Source organism: Lampris incognitus, chromosome 11, assembly GCF_029633865.1.
Source record: "Lampris incognitus isolate fLamInc1 chromosome 11, fLamInc1.hap2, whole genome shotgun sequence".
NCBI classification, from domain to species: domain Eukaryota; kingdom Metazoa; phylum Chordata; class Actinopteri; order Lampriformes; family Lampridae; genus Lampris; species Lampris incognitus.
In genome coordinates, this window is record NC_079221.1 from 15523233 (window position 1) to 15542069 (window position 18837).

Below are 18837 nucleotides of genomic sequence, written 5' to 3' on the forward strand. Positions count from 1 at the left end.
GAATTATTTGGTCACAATCAAAACTAACATGTTTGGAGAAAAGCCAACACTGCATATGAAGAAAAGAACCTCCTCCCAACAGTGAAGCATGGTGGTGGAAATGTGAAGGTCTGGGTCTGCTTTTCTGCTTCTGGACCTGGACGACTCCATATTATCCAAGGAACCATGAATTCTCCGGCATATCAACAAATTCTTAACCAGAATCTCCTGCCATCAGTCAGGGAGTTGAAGCTGGGACGAAAATGGATTATGCAACAAGACAATTACCCAAAGCATTCCAGCAAAACTACAAAGGAATGGCTTCAGAGAAAGAGGATTCGTACTCTGGATAGGCCCAGTCAAAGTCCAGACCTTAATCCAATTGAAATGTTGTGGCAAGACCTGAAGAAGTTGGCACATACCAGATGTCCCTCCAACCTTTCTCAACTGGCTGAGTTCTGCAAGGAGGAGTGGGCAAAAATCCCCATAAGCAGATGCAAGAGACTGGTTAGTGGTTACAGAAGACGTTTGGTTGAAGTAATGGCTGCAAAAGGAGGAGCCACAAGCTACTAATACAAGGGTTCACATACTTTTGCACATGTTAAATTTTCAGTTTTTGTGAAATAAACCACCTTTGTTGAATTAAATAATGAAAATATATCGCTTTTTGTGTGTGTGTCCATTATTTGGAAGGTGTGCTTTACAAATTGGGATTTGGATGTATGTGTAATAAGCTTATTTTAATGTTTTTTACAAAAACAGTGACCCTGTCTGGAGGGTTCACAAACTTTCAAGCAGCACTATATGTATTCACCACAGAAATGTCCATCCATTTCACAAAATCCACCACCATCTGTCCATCCACAGTCCTCTCCTTAATACCATACCTGCCCATCACCCCCTCATCACCTCTTTTCCCTTCGACAACATGCACATTGAAGTCAGCTCCAGTCAACACTCTCTCCTCCTTGATTACACTCTCCACCACTTCTATTTTTCTATTCTATTATTACTCAAAAAACCACAACATACAGCCCCCTTGATGTAATACCAACTAATTTTTTAATAAAAGTAATGGAGTCTGTCAGGCCCTGTTTGATTTTTGTTTTTAATAGTTATTTGTCTAATGGTTGTGTCCCTGATTATTTTAAAACTGTGTGTTTCCACCCATTGTTAAAACATCCTGGGCTGGATCCCCCCCTCCCTCAAAACTATAGACACATTTCCAAGTTACCTTTTATATCAAAAAGTTTAGAAAAAATTAGTGCCCAAGCAACTTCTCTCTGCATTGGAATTTTTTTTTTTAAGTTTCAATCTGGATTCCAGAAGTATCCCAGCACTGAGACTGCCTTGCTCAAGGATACCAACTACCTTTTAAGGGCTGCTGATGATGGCATGTGCTCAGTCCTTGTACTCTTGGACTTTAGTGTAGCCTTTGACATGATCGATCACAGTGTCTCCATTTATTGTTATGCTGATGATACACAGATGTACCTGCCTGTTAGATCCACAGACCCTGGAGTGCTGAGTTCACTTAAAGTATGGCTTTGTGATGTCAAAAATTGGGCGTCAAACAATTTTCTTCACCTGAATTCAAACAAAACAGAGATCCTTGTCATTGGGTCTCAGCACATGGCAAGACAAATTCGGCCATCTGCTGGTTACTTATCAGATCAAATCAAGATTGTTGCAAGGAATCTTGATGTCTGGTTTTATCTCACCTCATATTCAGCCTCTTTTCCGGGGTTGGGTCACGGTGGCAGCAAGCTTAGTAGAGCACTCCAGACGTCCCTCTCCCTAGCAACGCCCTCCAGCTCCTCCTGGTGGGATCCAAGGTGTTCCCAGGCCAGATTGGACATGTAGTCCCTCCAGCGTGCTCTGGGCCTGCCCCGGGGTCTCCTCCCAATTGGCCGTGCCCGGTAAACCTCCAAAGGAAGGCACCCAGGAGGCATGCTAATCAGATGCCCAAACCATCTCAACTGGCTCCTTTCAATGCGAAGGAGCTGCGGCTCTACTCCAAGCTCCCTTTGGATATCTGAGCTCCTCACCCTATCAAACTGGTCTGGTTTGATAATAGTTTAAGTTTTGAGCAGCACACTACAAAGCTTGTACAATTATGCTTTTATCATCTTAGAAATATTTCAAAAATACAATTTATGTTAACTTTTAAAGACAAAAAGACCAATTTACAAACCTCCATCTCATCATACCTGGATTATTGCAACAGTATTTTTACTTGGCTAAACCATAAATCATTTGATGGACTCCAGACTGTACTGAACTCACCTGCCAGGCTTTTAGCCAGAACCAAGAGATGTGATCACATCACTCCTGTTTTAGCCTCTTTACACTGCCCCCTAGTGTGTTTTAGAGTAGATTTTAAAATCTTACTGATTACTGTTAAGGCTCTTCATGGCGTTCACCAGTATGTCCTTCGAAATCCTCAGGCAAAGGTCTTTTGTCTGTTCCAGAGGCCCTGCTTAAAACTGAAGGGGACAGAGTGTTTGCAGTTTGGCCCCCGAGGCTCTGGAACGATCTGCCCAAGGAAATCAGGTTGGCAGAGTCATTGATCGCTTTTAAGCATCTTATTAATATATACTTTTATTGAAGCACCTTTCCTGATTTTACTTGAGTTTTGATTTTTTTTAACTGTCTTTTATTGGTTTTCTATACAAAAAAATGTTTTTTTTTTTTTTTTTGCTGCTTTTGTGAAGCACTTTGTAACATAGATTTGCGGCCTTTCCAGGGTGTCTCTGCGCCTGCCGCCTAATGACTACTGGGATAGGCTCCAGCATCCTCGTGACCCTGAGAGCAGGATAAGCGGGTCAGATAATGGATGGATGGATGGATCTATAAATAAAGATAATAATAATGATAATAATAATAATAATAATAATAACAGCAAAATCCACACAGTGAATCGGGTAATGGTTTGTGCTACGCTTCTGAACAGACCAGACCTGGGTTACATCACATGACAACATCAGAACATGCCAACAGCCTCAACTGTTGGTCTTACACAAAACATGGCTAGCAAGAAAACAGCCACACTCTAATCACAACACACAATTGCCTCCTGCATAGTAAAACATCATGGTGGCAACATCACTATGATAATACACCATAATACAGAACCTATCACACTTTTGTTCAACACCTTGCAAAAACAGAATGGAAACACCACAGAACTAAATAAAATGACAATCAACACCACACAAGATACAGCACACAGGATGCAGGTGCATAGCACACATGCCACATATTGCTTCTGTTATAGGTTAGCCTATCCTACATCATGCAAGTCAATCTAATAACAAGCACGAAACCATCCAGACCCACGCTGCAGTGTGGATTGGTACATTTAATAAAGTGAAAGTGTTTTAGTTAGATTACTATGATTCTGAGGACTTTTGAAATGTATATCGTTAATAAATCAAAGACTAACGAGTGTGTGTTTAGTCCCTCTCAGGTCATGCATGAGTGAGTGAGTGAACACAGTGTGTGATACATAGCCCACGGTGGCAGTTGGGCGGTGCCGTGGCAAAAAACATAAATAGACCAGTTGCATCGCAGTTAGGGACAGAATCACATACAAAAAATGTCATTAATAAATAGGACAAGGGCGAGTCCTCACAAACACACAGGTCAAGCGAGTAATTCCCTGATTCTTACGTTAAATCAAAAGTGACCACAGGGCAGCTTGTTAGCTAGCCAACTCAGTGAGGAGAAGAAGTTCAAGTGGTGATGTAAATGGGGTGATTTGAGTGCCGCCACGCATGGATGCAAAAACAGGAATAGATACAGCATTGTGTTTATTATAGCGGAGACAAATGTTCTGAAATTGGAATGTAATGAGCGAATAAACACAACATTGGCATATTTTTACTATCATTAGTGATTTCAGGAACCTCAATGTACAGAAAAAAAAAAATTTATAACCTGTGACACAAAAATGGATGTTGTTTCAGAGCTCCCCTAAATTTATATAGGTAGACTTTCAGGGAGTGTGTCCTTTTCAGGGGACCTGAGCTCCCCTTAGCTACCCAAAAATTCAAACCCAAAACAATTGCTCATCACAGAAAGAAAATCCAAAACCATAACATCACTGTGGAGCTGGAAGGGTCACTTAGTAGGCTGCAAGGCTTCATGTCTTATACGAGAAATCTGATCTGGCTTTTTTAAAACAGTCACCTATATAGATACCAGACAATAACATTATGGCTGCTGTAATGCACATTAATATATTTCATACTGTATGATTGATACGGGTATAGGCTAGTGACTGTCTACCCCAATTTCTTATCATCCACAGTTACAGGCAGTGAGTTTTGCTGTAACTGTATTACTCAGCCATATTGCAGCACATTGTTAATACAGACACATTTACAGTTAAAACGGTTAACAGATGTCCTTTGACTTTAATAGTTATACCAAGGAGAATACCATTTCCTGCTTAGGTTAACCTTCAGAGTGAAATATTACCAATAGTCTACCAGATTACATTACAGCAGTTAGATTATTTATACAGTACTGGTTATTTCATAACGGGAATGAAACTCAATATAATTGACAGCTGCCGGGGAATATTAGTCTGTAATGTACATACTCAGCAGTTACTGGTTTTGACTGCTGTCAGATTATATAGATATACCATAGAAGAGAGATTTACATTTTTCACATTACAGATGATCATGACTGAGAGCACAGCAAGGTTATAAATTGATTTATTACTGAATAAGAATAAGAGCATTTGAAATAAGAGCACTATTAGAAAAGTAGCACAACATTTAATCATGTCGAGGTCATTTTAAAGGACAGTTTAAGTCTGTCTGACAAAATGAAAACACTTTTACAGATGGTATGCTATAAACGTCACACATGTCAAACAATTAAAATCTGTCAACATTTTATTTCTCTCCCAAATAGGATTTTATATAATTTAGGAAAGAAACTTCTCAATTCTTTGGTCAAATGTGCCAGAAAGCTGTAATTTCCATAGTCGAGGTTCACTGGTTCCCTCCGGTCCAAGAATAGAGATGCACTTCTGAAGGTATTTGCTTCATGTTTCATATTCAAACTCTGCTATAGACTACAGGAAGAACTTGTGTGAATTCCTCAGATGGGTGGTGTGCTCCCTTCACACTGTGATTTGCATAGTCAAGGTTGACTGATTCCTGCTGTGCCCAGAATAAACTCTGTCAACAGATGTTCACGTCTCAGAGGGACTCTGCATCAGGTTTCGAACCCTTCTGTTTCAGGTCATGTTAAACAATATGTGCCTCTGTAATGTCACACTCCACGTTTAATTGTATTTTCCAAACCAACCCAGTCCTGGGTGCTCCACTGAAGTATTAGCTTTTCTTTATGACTTTTGGAATTGAATTTTTTTCCCAACTAATGCAAGGATTTATCATTATATATGTTGACCACATCCCAATGGGAATAGTTAGTCAGGGCTGTACTCATAGTGAGTCACTTTGGATAAACATGTCAGCTATGACAGAACTGTAAAAGCTAGTCTCAGCTTATTTTCATTACTGGGATGAGCTCTCTACAGCACATGTTATAGTTTCTATGTTGTTACTATAGTAGATTATGAACCCACATTATAGGCCTACCTACTATGGGTTGAGCAGTATTTGTAAATCATTTAAAGGATTTTGATTTCAGCTTCAGTTGGTGCCACAGTTTTTAAATTCATGATAAATGAAAAATTGGATCATTTGACCAAAAACTTTATTAACTTTTGAACAGCAGACAAGCAGAAATACATTCAGCAACAGAAACCAACAGTAGAAGCAACAGACGAACTTAACCAAAGTGCCCCTCTCCCCAAACTCATCCCTACACACTTAACTACAGCAAACCTAAGCATGCACATGTTAGAAACTGCAAGGGGGCTTTTGTGTTCGCATTTCTGCCTCATTTTTACTCATCTATTTTTATAAAACCATGCATTTGAGTGAGGGTTGCTTCTCGCCAGTAAACTGGGCATTTCTCTAGATACTGCACTGTGTCCTCCTGAGCTCAGTGGACTGTCTGCTGCCCTCATGGGCCACCAAGCAGGTGTACAGATCTCCTTCATCCCAGCTGGCTTTGCTGAGGGTCAGGATGCTGCTGCGGCTGTACCCAGAGCTGCTCCACGCCTCCTGTCCCGTCAGGATGCCCGCCGTCACCTCCCTCCCATCCTTTTGCCAAGTCACCTGCGCTCCTTTTGGGGAGTAGTTGTTCAGCAGACAGGACAGTGTGGCCGAACCCTTGGACAACTCCTCAGAAGAGGGGGGGAGCAGGGAGAGGGTGGGTTTGACTGGAGCACCCGCTGTAAAGACAGATACAACTGAATACATTGACTTGATTAACTATGTTTTACTTATTGCACTTCAAAACTACCACTACTCATCATAATAATGTTAATGCTATTGTGGTGTCTAACTAAGTACATTTAGCATTAATTGTATAATATTGTAGTCTTAGTTTTCATGTATATATTTGTACAGTATTTTCCCCATAATCTATTTGTACAGTAGCCTATATGTGTTTTATTTTAATCTGTTGTCTTTACCGCACCTGCAGGGACTACAGTTGAAATTAGTGATGCTAGCTAAACTGCCGCATTTACAGACATGTGTATCAATGTGCACTGTCTCTGCATAACTACAGTGAATAAACTAAGCTAATATTCAGAATTTGCATGAATTTTTCCAACGTTAACAATAAATAAAGGATGAAATAAACAATATGACATAGGCTGTAATTCATAAGTTAAATACTCTGCAAGTTTACTATATCATTACTTTTAAAATGAGTTTTCAATTGTTCTCAAAAGCATGCGTATGAATGTGTGTCGCACACAAACTGAATATGGAATGACCTAATTCCTCAGATTCCCAGTGATTTAGCAGATTATAAATCTGTAAGTTAAACATGGGCTTTACATGGGACTGTATACTGTGTGTAGCCTCTATTTGGCATTTTAGTATGAGTAAAGGTCATTTAACCACCGCTGTACCTGGAGCTGATTTACAGTGTTGCGGTGCAATCATCATGCAACAATTTCTGCAGCTTTTACTAATACAAGGCAACTGAAATATACATGGTTTAGAGATCAACCGTCGAATAAATGGCTCACTTTTGAAGATTTTGATTTCAATTTGTCCTGTAAAATTTCAAAACTGCACAGCATTGTTCAGGTTTTAGCAAATGGCCGACTAAGGCTAAAATTTGAAGTTATATTATGATTCTACGGCAAACTGATGTTGTTAGAATAACATGGGTCGACTTTACAATAATCAGTCATTGCATTTCGACCCTGGAGTCGTGTTAATGTCACGACTGACTCCAAATGAGTCATTAACTCATCAAAATCCGATTTTTTCCTCAAATCAACACTCGACATACGTAGGAGCACATTTTAAGAAGCAACAGATATAGAAAACGACTATGGAGAGACAAATGTACAAGAGAAATCACTTACATCTGACGATGATCTCAGTGCCGCCACCAAAAGTGAGCCACAGTGATAAATCCTCGTTGAGACGCCGTACAAAAACCTCCTTTCCGCTTGACAGACCTCGAGGGCTGCTGTTCAGCACGCTCACATGCCCGAGCACAGCCTTATTAGTGTATATGGCAAGACGTTTTAGCTTTTAATCCCTCTGTTTTTAGTCCAGCTTCACCACTTGGCCACTTTTTATATCAGACATTAGATGACAATCAGTCTATTTATAATCCCATTGTACATCACAAGAATCGATGAAAAATACCAAATTCATGATATCCACGTTCTATTTTAACTATTCTATCAACCAAAAGTTATATTTTAAATGTTATTTTAACTAGTTAAAATGCAATTTTTGTATAGTATCAGCAATTCAAATTTTTGACATCAAGATTAAATTCTAACTCCTGAGGTTTACATCTTTCCCCCATTCATTGCAGTGAGAGCTGGAATTCAAAGGAACTAAAACATAATTTAAGGATATCAGAAATTAAATTACTTGTTCCAGAAATGGAATATTAAGTAGTTAAAGTGCCAATTATTGAAATGAGAAATGTTATTTTCAATATAAGCATTTGGAACATAATTGTTGATATCAAAAATTGAATTTCTGATATTAACAATTGAACTTCTTAAACAACAACTGGCATTTTAACTACTTAAAAGTTAATTATAACTACTTAAAATTCACTTTCTGATATCAAAATTATATATTGTAAGTAAAAAATGAACTTGTGATAATAATAAAGGACATTAAAAGCTGGAACAGCTTGTCATATTTTCCTCCATGGATATCCAGTGGCCAAAATGTTGATCGAGCCCCCACAGTGATTTCTGTTTTCTTGGCCATTCAGACTTTGCATTTGGCCGACTGCATGGTCCTCTATAGTGTGACCCCTATAGGCAATACATGTCCTGTGTGTATCCCTACACATCAACTGTTAATGCTGTATAGAGTTCCCTGTGTTTTAATCGTATCCTTTCAAGATGCATCTGGTATACATGACAACAATACCAAAGATGGTGATCAAAAAGTTCCATAAATTGACACCACGTATGGAAGAAAAGGAAATGGGTTCATATGGTGTTTTCTGGTTGTTGATCGTACCAGGCTTGACATTATTGGTTACACGATGGACCGTGCCAAAAACTTTGTCTTAAAAGGCAAAATAGTGCACAGAAAACAAACAAGATCCAAGAAGAAAGCTGTCAGATCGGGATGTTCTGGCAATCAAGCAGGAAATTGCGAGATTGCCCTTGAGCTCAAATTCACAGACAGGACTGAACCACACCTAACGCACACTGTAAAGCATAGGAAAGGTTCTGATATTTCGCACGAGACCTCCCCTTACCAAGACACATAATGAACAACGTCTGGCCTTGTGTCAGAAACACCTGAAAATTATGTCAATAATGTAATTTCAATGAGGAGATGAGAGCTACCTTGGTTGGACCGGATGGCTGGGTGCAGGTTTGGATAAAAGCAGGTACAGAGGCTCTGAAGCGGGCGGCAGAGAGGGTCATGATATGTGTAAATGGCAACTATTGATCTGCCATTTTTTGGTGCCATATTTATGTTTAATATACAGATTTGCATTTACGGTGGTTTGACATTTTCACTTACCTGTTATTGATTTACCTGTTCGCAAGCTGTTGGCACACTATATACATTGACTTATTTCATGTACTTACCTGTGATGTCCACGTGAGGGCGATCTTTTCCTTGTTGTTGATCCTGTAGCGCGAAAGTGTGTCATTGAGTCAGAGCTTGGCGGCACGTGAAGGCTAGGAGATGCTACATGTCAAGTAACGAACCTAAAAAGAAAAGACAAACTTTTCCTTTATGTTTTTAAAAAGAGACTTACCTAAGTTCATTGCAAGCGTAAATGTTTTTTTACTTACCTTCTTTCACGAAGAAAGCAGCGGATTCCCTTTTCTTTTAACACCCTTGGTCTGTGGAATAAGGTAAATGGCTATTTCGCCTCGTATCATATTCAGGATCTGTCTAGCAATGCTAGCTACTTTACGTTGTCTGCTGTAATATGGAAACGTGTTCATGTACAATTTATTTCAGTGTAATTGTTTTGTACAGTGAAATTTATGTTCCCTCTATGTCTCTTGTTATGTGAAGCTAGATAGGACGGTATATTGATGCCATTTTGTGTATTTGTCTAGTTTTCACGGTGTTACGAGACGGTGAAGGAGAGCGGGAGAGAGAGGAAAAAATAAACACCCTATCGCGCACCGGTCGAGACTCTCCGTGTCTGCTAAGAACCAGGGGCAATTACAATATGGATCGAAATCATTAAGGATGAAATCATAGGCCCATTTAGTTTAAAAAATGAATTCGGAGTGATAATGTGATTTTTTTTTATTTTGGCAAATAACTTACTTCCTTGGCTGAGAAAGAAGTCAGCCTCATTCAAGGCACAGCTCATGTTCATACATGACAACGTGCCATCGCAGGCCTCACAACATTCAAGAGGTTGGCAGGAATGGAAAGGATACACTAGTGACCGGATTATGGAGAACTTCTGGTCTTCTCTGAAATAGTGAATATACACTAGCGGAAAGCAGTATTGTTATGTCTGCACACATCGACAGTGCTGCATTTGATTTGGTGCTGTTCTATTGTGCTGGGATCGATTGGTGATGCCTGCGGGCTCTGGGTTGTTGGATCGGGTCTGCCTTTGATGCTGTGTCAGTCTAAATAAAGAATGCCACGGAGAGGTTGTGTCGAGCGACAGCGCTGTGTCCTGAAGTGATTTAAAAATACAATAAGTATACCTCCAAAGAAATGCTCTGGAAGGATCTGCAGGATGCTGCAAAAAGCTTCACAAAATCTGTTATCGAAAATTTCAAGAAAATTATGGATGACAGACTTGTTTCTGTGATTTAGAATAAGGATGGTATTGTATTTAGAAATCACGTCAGGACACAGCGCTGTCGTTTGACACAACCGCTACGTTGCATTCTTTATTTAGACTGATACAGCATCACAGGCAGACCCGATCAAACAACCCAGAGCCCGCAGGCATCACCAATCGATCCCAGCACAATAGAACAGCACCAAATCAAATGCAGCACTGTCGATGTGTGCAGACATAACACCCCCCCCCCCGGCAGGATTTCAAACATGAAAGGTTGACACAAAGTCCTCTAGGTGGCCAGGGCGTAAACGTGTGCGAACAGGTCGCGGGGCGGCCTGAGGCTGGGCAGGCCGAGGTGGGGAGGGAGATGGCAGGGGAAGCTGAGGCCCAGGAATGTCTGGGGCCCGTGTAGGAGCTGGAGAGGCCTGCGGACCCTGACCCAGTCTGACACATTGATGTCTGGCACCCTGGTTCGTTTTGACTGGTCAAACCGTTGCTTCATCCGCGTCTGCTGACGAGTGACTGAGGCTCTGACCCCAGAGGGAGGTGCCTGGGGTGTGGAGGGGCGGTGCCTGTCAAGGGGCATGCACAGTTCCCGGCCTAGCATGAGAGAGGCTGGGGAGACACCTGTGGTCGAGTGCTGTGTGGCCCGATAGTGCAGCAGAGTGTGACGGATGGCCTGCGTGAAAGAGCACCCTTGGGCCATGTGTGCTCTGAGGCCGTTCTTCAGTGACTGGTGAAAACGTTCAACGCCGCCATTGGCCTGGGGGTGGTAGTACGCAGTGCGTATATGACGGAAGCCCTTGCTTTTGAGATAAGCAGTGAACTCAGCAGAGACCAGCAGAGGGCCGTTGTCAGTGGTGATGGTCTTTGGGAGGCCCCAGCGAGAGAAAAGAGAGTCCAGGAAGTCGATGATCTGTGAGGTCACATCGCTGGAAGTGGTGAGTTCAGGCCATTTTGAGTGTAGATCGTAGGCAACCACCATGAAGCGTTGGTGGTGGGGAACTCCATGGATCTCACCACAAATGTCCAACTGCAGGTGTTCCCAGGGCTGAGAGGGCCAGGCGAGAGGTTGCAGGGGTGGGGGAGTCTGGTGACCAGTCTTGCCACTCACAAGGCAGACAGAACAGTCCTTCACCAGAGCCTCAATATCTCTGTCTATCCCCGGCCACCACACCAGGTCTCGGCAGCGCTGTTTCAGTTTCACAATGCCCAGGTGGCCTTCATGCGCCATATTCAAAACACGTGCACGGAGAGCAGCTGGGACCACTGTGCAAAATCCACGTGCCACGCAGGTGTCGTTCCAGCAGGAGAGCTCCTGTCTGACTCGGGCGAACGCAGCCAGCTCCTCTGGGACCTTGTGAGGCCAGCCGTTCTGGATGTAGGTGCGGAGCTGGGAGAGGACAGGGTCCTGTTCGGAGGCTGCCCTCAGCTCCTGCAGAGAGACAGTGGCCTGAAGGGGTGTGTGTAGCATTTGGACAATGCCCTTTTCCACACAGTCAGTGTCCGTTTGTGGAGCTGGGGTGGAGACAGAGCAAGAGAGCAGGTCGGCGACAACATTGTCTCTGCCTGGGGTGAACTGCAGGCTGAAGTTGTACTGGCGGAGGCGGTCAGACCAGCGGTGCAACCTCAGGGGTTTGTGGCCTGTCCAAGATGTGGACAGCAGCGCTGTCAGGGCCTGGTGATCTGTCCTGAGGGTAAAGGAGCGGCCACAGAGGTAGAGGTGCCACCTTTCACAAGCCCAGATACAGGCTAATGCCTCACGCTCACCCACGGAGTACCGCTGCTCGGTCAGGTTGAGGGCACGGGAGGCGAAGGCGATGGGCCTCTCCACACCGTTCTGGGTTTGAGACAGCACAGCCCCTGTCGCTGTGGCTGATGCGTCACAGGTCACAAAGGTGGAGCTGGAGATGTCGAAGTGAGCCAACACTGGTGGTGAAGTCAGTTGAGTCTTGAGATCACGCACAGCGTCACTGCATGCCTTTGACCACACCCATGGCTCGTCCTTACGCAGCAGCTGGCGCAGGGGGGCTGTGGTCGCAGAGTACTGGGGAAGAAACCTCAGGTAGTAACTTGTCATACCCAGGAAGGAGGCGACCTGGGCGGCCGAGCTGGGCTCAGGGATGGCCTGAATGGCGTCCACGTTGGATTGTAGTGGAGTTACACCGCTCGCTGACAGCCGGAACCCCACGAACTCGATGGCTGGCACAGAGAGGACACATTTCTCAGCATTGAGAGTGAGCTTGTGCTTGGACAGGGCCGCGAAGACCATGTTGAGGCGCTTGTCGTGGATTTCACTGGTGGGCCCGTGTACCACTATATGATCCAGATAAATGGCCACGCCCAGTATGCCAGCCAGCACGGAGACCATGATTTTCTGGAAGCAGCTAGGGGCGGAGCTGAGACCGAAAGGCATCCTGGTGTAGCGAAACACTCCTGCATGTGTCACAAAGGCTGTGAGGTTTCGGCTGCTGGGGTGGAGGGGCACCTGTAAGTACCCCTGTCTGAGGTCGAGCTTGGAGAACACCTCAGAGCCATAGAACTGAGCAGTGAGTTCTTCTGAGGTGGGCAGTGGATACTTATCAGGGACCACTGCCTTATTTACTGCACGTAGATCGACGCAGACACGCAGGCCCCCCGACTTCTTCTTAGCCACCACGAGGTTTGAGACCCAAGGTGACACGTCCACCGGTTCAATGATGCCAGCTTCCAGCAGTTGTTGCAGCTCGGCGGAGACCCCATCACGGAGAGCCAACGGGATGCGGCGCAGTGGTTGGATGACAGATTTCACAGCAGGGTTGAGGAGAGGTTGATGGGCGAAGGCGGAGAGGCAGCCCAGCCCCATAAACAGCGATGGCCACTTCTGCTGCCAAGGTGTGGCAACAGTCAGGATGGCTGCCCCCTTGTGTCTAAGAGGGAGAACCCCAGAGCGGAGAACAGGTCCAGGCCCATCAGGTTGGCCCCACGGGGTGCCACATGAAAAACTGCATTGGGCATCAGCTTGGTTCCATAGCGGACAGTCACTTGGAGAGAGCCAACCAGATCGATTTTGGAGTCACCATACCCACAGAGGACAGCTGAGGGTGCGGACAGTGGCAGTGAACCGAAAAATTGACTGTAGGTATCAACATTCAGGAGAGACACACCTGCACCGGTGTCCAACAGCAGGGGGATGCACACATCATTAATGTTGACTGTGCATGATTTGAATGACACTGGCCCAGAGCTCACCTTGTGAATGACGGCGGTTGAAGACTGGGGGGTGTGGCCCTCTGACCCAGCCGGGGAAGATCGACAGACGTTGGCAAAGTGATTTTGCTTACCGCAGCTACGGCATGTCTGGTCACGGGCAGGGCAGTTCTGAGCCCTTGAAACATGAGACCGAGATCCACAGTTACCACAGCACTGTTAGGGCGGGGCCGAGAACGCCGTCGTTGCAGTTGCAAGACATCCCCAGTGGAGTCGGCGCCCGCCTCGCTCTGGCTGGGTTGCGTCCCGAGGGCCAGCCGTGAGTAAAGGGAGGAGTCGTTGGCAGCTTGACTGGAGGTGGCCACTTGCTGTGTATTTAGCATAGCAGCCCACTCAGCTGCTCCCTCAACCTGTAGTGCGATGGTAATTGCTCCGGACAGCAGCAGATCGTCTTTTTCCAGCAGGAGAGTCTCACGCACCTTTGCGTTGTTGGTGTGTTCGATTAGCTGGTCGCGAACCATCTCGTCCTGAAGCGCGCCAAACTTGCATGAGCTAGCTAGCCCTCGCAAATTAGCTACATACTGCTGCACAGACTCACCAGGCAGTTGGTGTCGCTGACGGAATATATATCGCCGAAGGAGGGCACTCTGTGGAGCAGCGAAATGGGTGCTCGTAAGTCCCACAGCTTCGTCAAAGTTTGTGACGTTCCCCAGAGTCCCGAGCACACGATGGCCCTCTGCTCCCAAGCAGTGTAGCAACAGAGCCGTCTTCCTAGCCTGGCTCACGTCGTCGAGCCCTGAGGCGATGGTGTAATTTTCAAAACTATGTAGCCAGCGAGTCCATGGTACCGGAGGCTCGCCAGGTAATGCCAGGAAGGGTGCAGGTGGTGGGAGAGAGATATCAGCCATCCTCGTCGCCAATATTGTATTTAGAAATCACGTCAGGACACAGCGCTGTCGCTCGACACAACCGCTACGTTGCATTCTTTATTTAGACTGACACAGCATCACAGGCAGACCCGATCAAACAACCCAGAGCCCGCAGGCATCACCAATCGATCCCAGCACAATAGAACAGCACCAAATCAAATGCAGCACTGTCGATGTGTGCAGACATAACAGATGGGTACATCTTGAAGTAGGCTGGACATGAGAATTAACATAAATGATGCCTAATCTTTCAAGACATCTAAAAAAAGTGATTCATAACAATATGCCCCACAGTGTGTATGTTGGAAGGCTCATCTACTGTCATATTGATTGACTGTCCAACAGAATCGCCAGATTCTCATCACATTTCAAATGGGTAGAATAATGCAACATTGAAGGGATTACAGTTTTAATGTAGGTTTTTGGTGTGTCAGCCTACTTGTATATATGTACCTCATCTCCTGAATCAGTGGAGACATATTTCAGACAATCTAGTTAGTGTGTCAGTTAGCAAATTCATCTAGAAATTTCTTCTGATGGGTCCTGTCAAGCTGCTACAGACATGTTCTCTTTCAATAGAGGAAGGTTTTTGTGCAAGTTTTTATCACTGTGTGATCAGTACGGCTTCATGCTGCAGACAGTAGTAAACTGCTGTATCCTCAGTCTGGACTCCACTGATGGTCAGGGTGAAGTCAGTCCCAGACCCACTGCCACTAAACCTCCATGGAGCTTCTGACTCAAGACTGTTTGCACTGTAAATTAGGAGTTTAGGAGATTCTCCGAGTTTTCTGTTGGTACCAGGAGACACAGGGAGGGCTGCAAGCAGAATAAGTAGGTCAAATCAGTTTGCATCCCAGACTCACTGATTCTCCTACATTGACAGCATTGAAGGAGTCTGAGTCACAGTGACCTGACTGCTTCGTCCTGAAAACAAAAACACAACAACAGACTGAAAGTGAAGGCCTTCATTCTCTCAGATGTACAATTGGAAATCTCTTCGAAAGGACTGATTTGTTACTCCAGCCATCCATCCATTATCCAAACCAATTATCCTGCTCTCAGGGTCGTGGGGATGCTGGAGCCTATTCCAGCTGTCATTGGGCGGCAGGTGGGGAGCAGTGCCGGTTCTGCGGCGGTAGCAACGGGAACAACCGCACCGGGCCCAGGTCTGGAGGGGGGCCCAGAAAAAAAAAACTTTCTGCACTGATTCTGCTGTAAGTGCAGTGATTGTTAATTGTGTGTCTCAGCAGTGCAAAGAGGCCCTGTATGTTGCTCCTCCTGGCAGTTTCCCTAATGGCTGATAACGATTTATTTTCAAAAATGTATCAAAAGTTGTGTCGTCATCCCCCCTCCCCCATGAGTTAGTATAGCCTATGGTGAAGATGTGAAATTCGGTTCTACTAACCAAAAAAATGTCTGGAAACAAATCTGGTTGTAAGAAAAGAAAATTACAGAAACGTAAGGTAGAAAATAAAAAAGAGGCAGAAAACGCAAAGAAGGTATACGGTGCTTGGGATTACATTCGGGTAGCAGAACACTTGGAGGATACTGTGGATAGCAATGAAGCTAGCACATCCACCACATGTGCTAACTCAGCAGCAGAGAGTTTGACTTATTTGATCCTGCACAGTGGCCAGACAGAATGCATTATGATGACATCAGAACGGACAGTCAGAAATAAACCACTGCAGGTGACCGATTTTGATTTCCCTAAAACAGATGGCTGTCGTTTCACACCAGCTAATTACACCAGCGCCAGTATTGGTTGTGGTTGCTATAGTTACCAAGCCTCCCTTCCGGTCTGCCTGCGTTGCAGTCTGGGTTGTTCTTCCTGTTTTAACTAAATGGCTGCTGCCGCACGTTTCCATCTGTGTTGTGTGATTCATTGATGTCGTCTCTCATTACTGGTGGTGGCAGCGCTTACCAGACTTACTTCCCGAGGACTGATATTTACCGAACTAATCGCGGTAGCTCTTCCAGGGGAATTACAGGGTAGTTACGTCTACCACCAGACGCAGCTGGGCTAGCTCAGACACAGTTGTGCTAGCTAAGTGGGCAGCATGGCGACACACAGAGCACCGACGCAGTGGTGTTTAGCAAAGACCGAGACGGTGAACTCTTTTGAGAACTGGAGTCAGAACCTGCTTTATATACTGTCGCTCGACGTCGGGTTTGCCCCCTTCCTGCTCGATGGCGTGGAGTGGGAGAAGAAGTCTAAAATGTCCCCTGTCCGGGGATTCACAGATGACGGTGAAGATATTCCCTCGCCCCGACGTCGCAATAAAGAACAGAAGGTAACCATGTTAGAGCTAATGTTGGGACAGATAGCCAATTATTGTCCTGTAATCTCTCGTCACAGCATAGTCAGGAACTCCACATCTATTGACGGCATATGGCAAGCTATTCGTCTACATTGTGGCTTTCAGTGCACCGGAGCTGTGTCTGAACTCCCTAAGTCAAAGCAATCCATCCCTGTCCGGACAAGGAGGTCATGTCCCCTTTGTAAATGTGCCGGCAGGCCTGATAATAATTTCCTCAGCAAATGTTCCTTTCTGCCCCCCCAAGATAAAATGTACATGGCAAAGTCGCGCCAGGTTTTGGGAGAGCAGGTCGAGACTGATGATGAGGTAGAGGAGTGCGTTAGTGGAGAGCCAGCGCCATCTAGTGGTGTGAAACGTGTACTTAGTAAACAGTCCCCTTACCTCGATGACTTCCATGGACACTGCCCTGTGTGTCTCACCGTTGATAGTGGGGCAACAGGCAACATGATGAGGGCCTCATGCGCAACCAGGCTGGGCGTCACCGTCACAGGAAGTACGCAGTCCGCATTCCAAGCAGATGGCTCGTCCCTTGTGAAAGTATTGGGAGAGACATGGACACACTTCCAGAGAGATGGCCATGACCTCTATTTTGAGGGCCTCGTCGTTGAGAATCTCGAATCTGACATCCAGGCTGGAATTCCCTTTATGGAAAAGAACGACGTCCCCATCAGCCCAGCCAAACACCAAATCTGCTTGGGCGAGGATATATATCGCTACGGCACCCTCCAAACACCAATGGACAGGCATGCTGTACGGCGCACGCACGTGCTCCGGGTAAATCTACTGTGTGGCCAGGGGAGTACATCGCGCTCGAGCTGCCTCCTGAGCTGTGCAATGTGAACAGTGAGCTGGCTGTTGAACCACACGTCGATGTCTCATGTGACCAGTCTGACACAGAGCAGTGGCCTGCCCCAACTTTGCTACGGGGTGTGTCTGGGAAGATCCGTGTCCCAAATCTCACTGGCGAGCTGCGGCTGGTCCAGAAAAGCCACCGCCTATGCCGTGTCTGCTCCACATATGTCCCGTCACTCAGTGGCGCCGCTGTGCCAGCTGATCCCCCCAAATCGGCCCCGACGACCATGTCAGCCTTGTCCTCTGACCTTGTCGCTCTGGATCCAGATAACATCATGCCTGCTGACATCAGAGATAAGTTACACGCCCTACATAGAGAGTTTGATGTAATGTTTGATCCCCACTTTGAAGGATGTAACGACGCTGTGGGTCCGTTCCAGGCCAGGGTGAAAATGTGACCTGTCCTACCTCTGCCCTTCACCAACAGGACGAACTGGCTCACCATACAGGCAGGGTGCTCTGACCTCAGACGGACCCGTGCTCACCTCCGTCAGGGTACGTGTCCATCCAAGAAGCTGACTAACATTCGTGATGTGAAACGTTACCTGAACGTCACCACAGTGAGTAAGGATGGGCTCCTAGTTGTTCGCCGGCACACACCCCTCGCAGCCTCAACGGACTGCATCGTTGTGCCTCAGTCTGTCCTCGATGGCCTACTGACCTCTCTCCATATCAAGCTCGATCACCCCACTGGCACCCAGTTGAAGACAGGTGTGCAACGCTACTTCTACGCGTTGGGTATGGACTCTGCTGTGCAACGTGTCTCCAGCGGCTGCCACCAGTGTGCAGCTCTGAAGAAAGCCCCTGCATTCGTACCTGACCAGTCTACAAGTGACCCTCCGGAAGTCGTCGGGTCTTCTTTCGCGGCTGATGTGTTCAGGCGGGACTGCCAGTTCATTCTGATTGTCCGGGAGTGTGTCACGTCTTTCACGCTGTCTTGTCTCATTGACGACAAGCGCAGAGACACTCTCAGGGACACTTTAACCCGCTTATGTATGGGTCTGTGCCCTCTCAACGGCCCCTTTGCTGTGATCAGGACTGACCCTGCCCCTGGTTTTGCTGCATTGGCAGGGGATGGGGCCCTCGCAATGCACAGACTAGTTGTTGAGGTGGGCAACGCCAAGAATGTCAATAAGAACCCAGTGGCGGAGAAGGCTGTTCAAGAGATTCAGGGGGAGATTCTTCGTCTCGAGCCTAAC

General features: G+C 45.8%; 1 gene segment (V, D, J or C); it reads right to left on the bottom strand.

The window, feature by feature from the left end:
* Nucleotides 1-5698: 5698 nt before the first annotated feature.
* LOC130121274 (Ig kappa chain V region Mem5-like) overlaps nt 5699-18837 on the bottom strand; it is a 216805-nt gene continuing 203666 nt past the window's right edge. Inside the window, 2 exon segments of the V gene segment in view lie at nt 5699-6298; nt 7454-7490. Of these exon segments, the coding sequence occupies nt 5979-6298; nt 7454-7490 (357 nt within the window).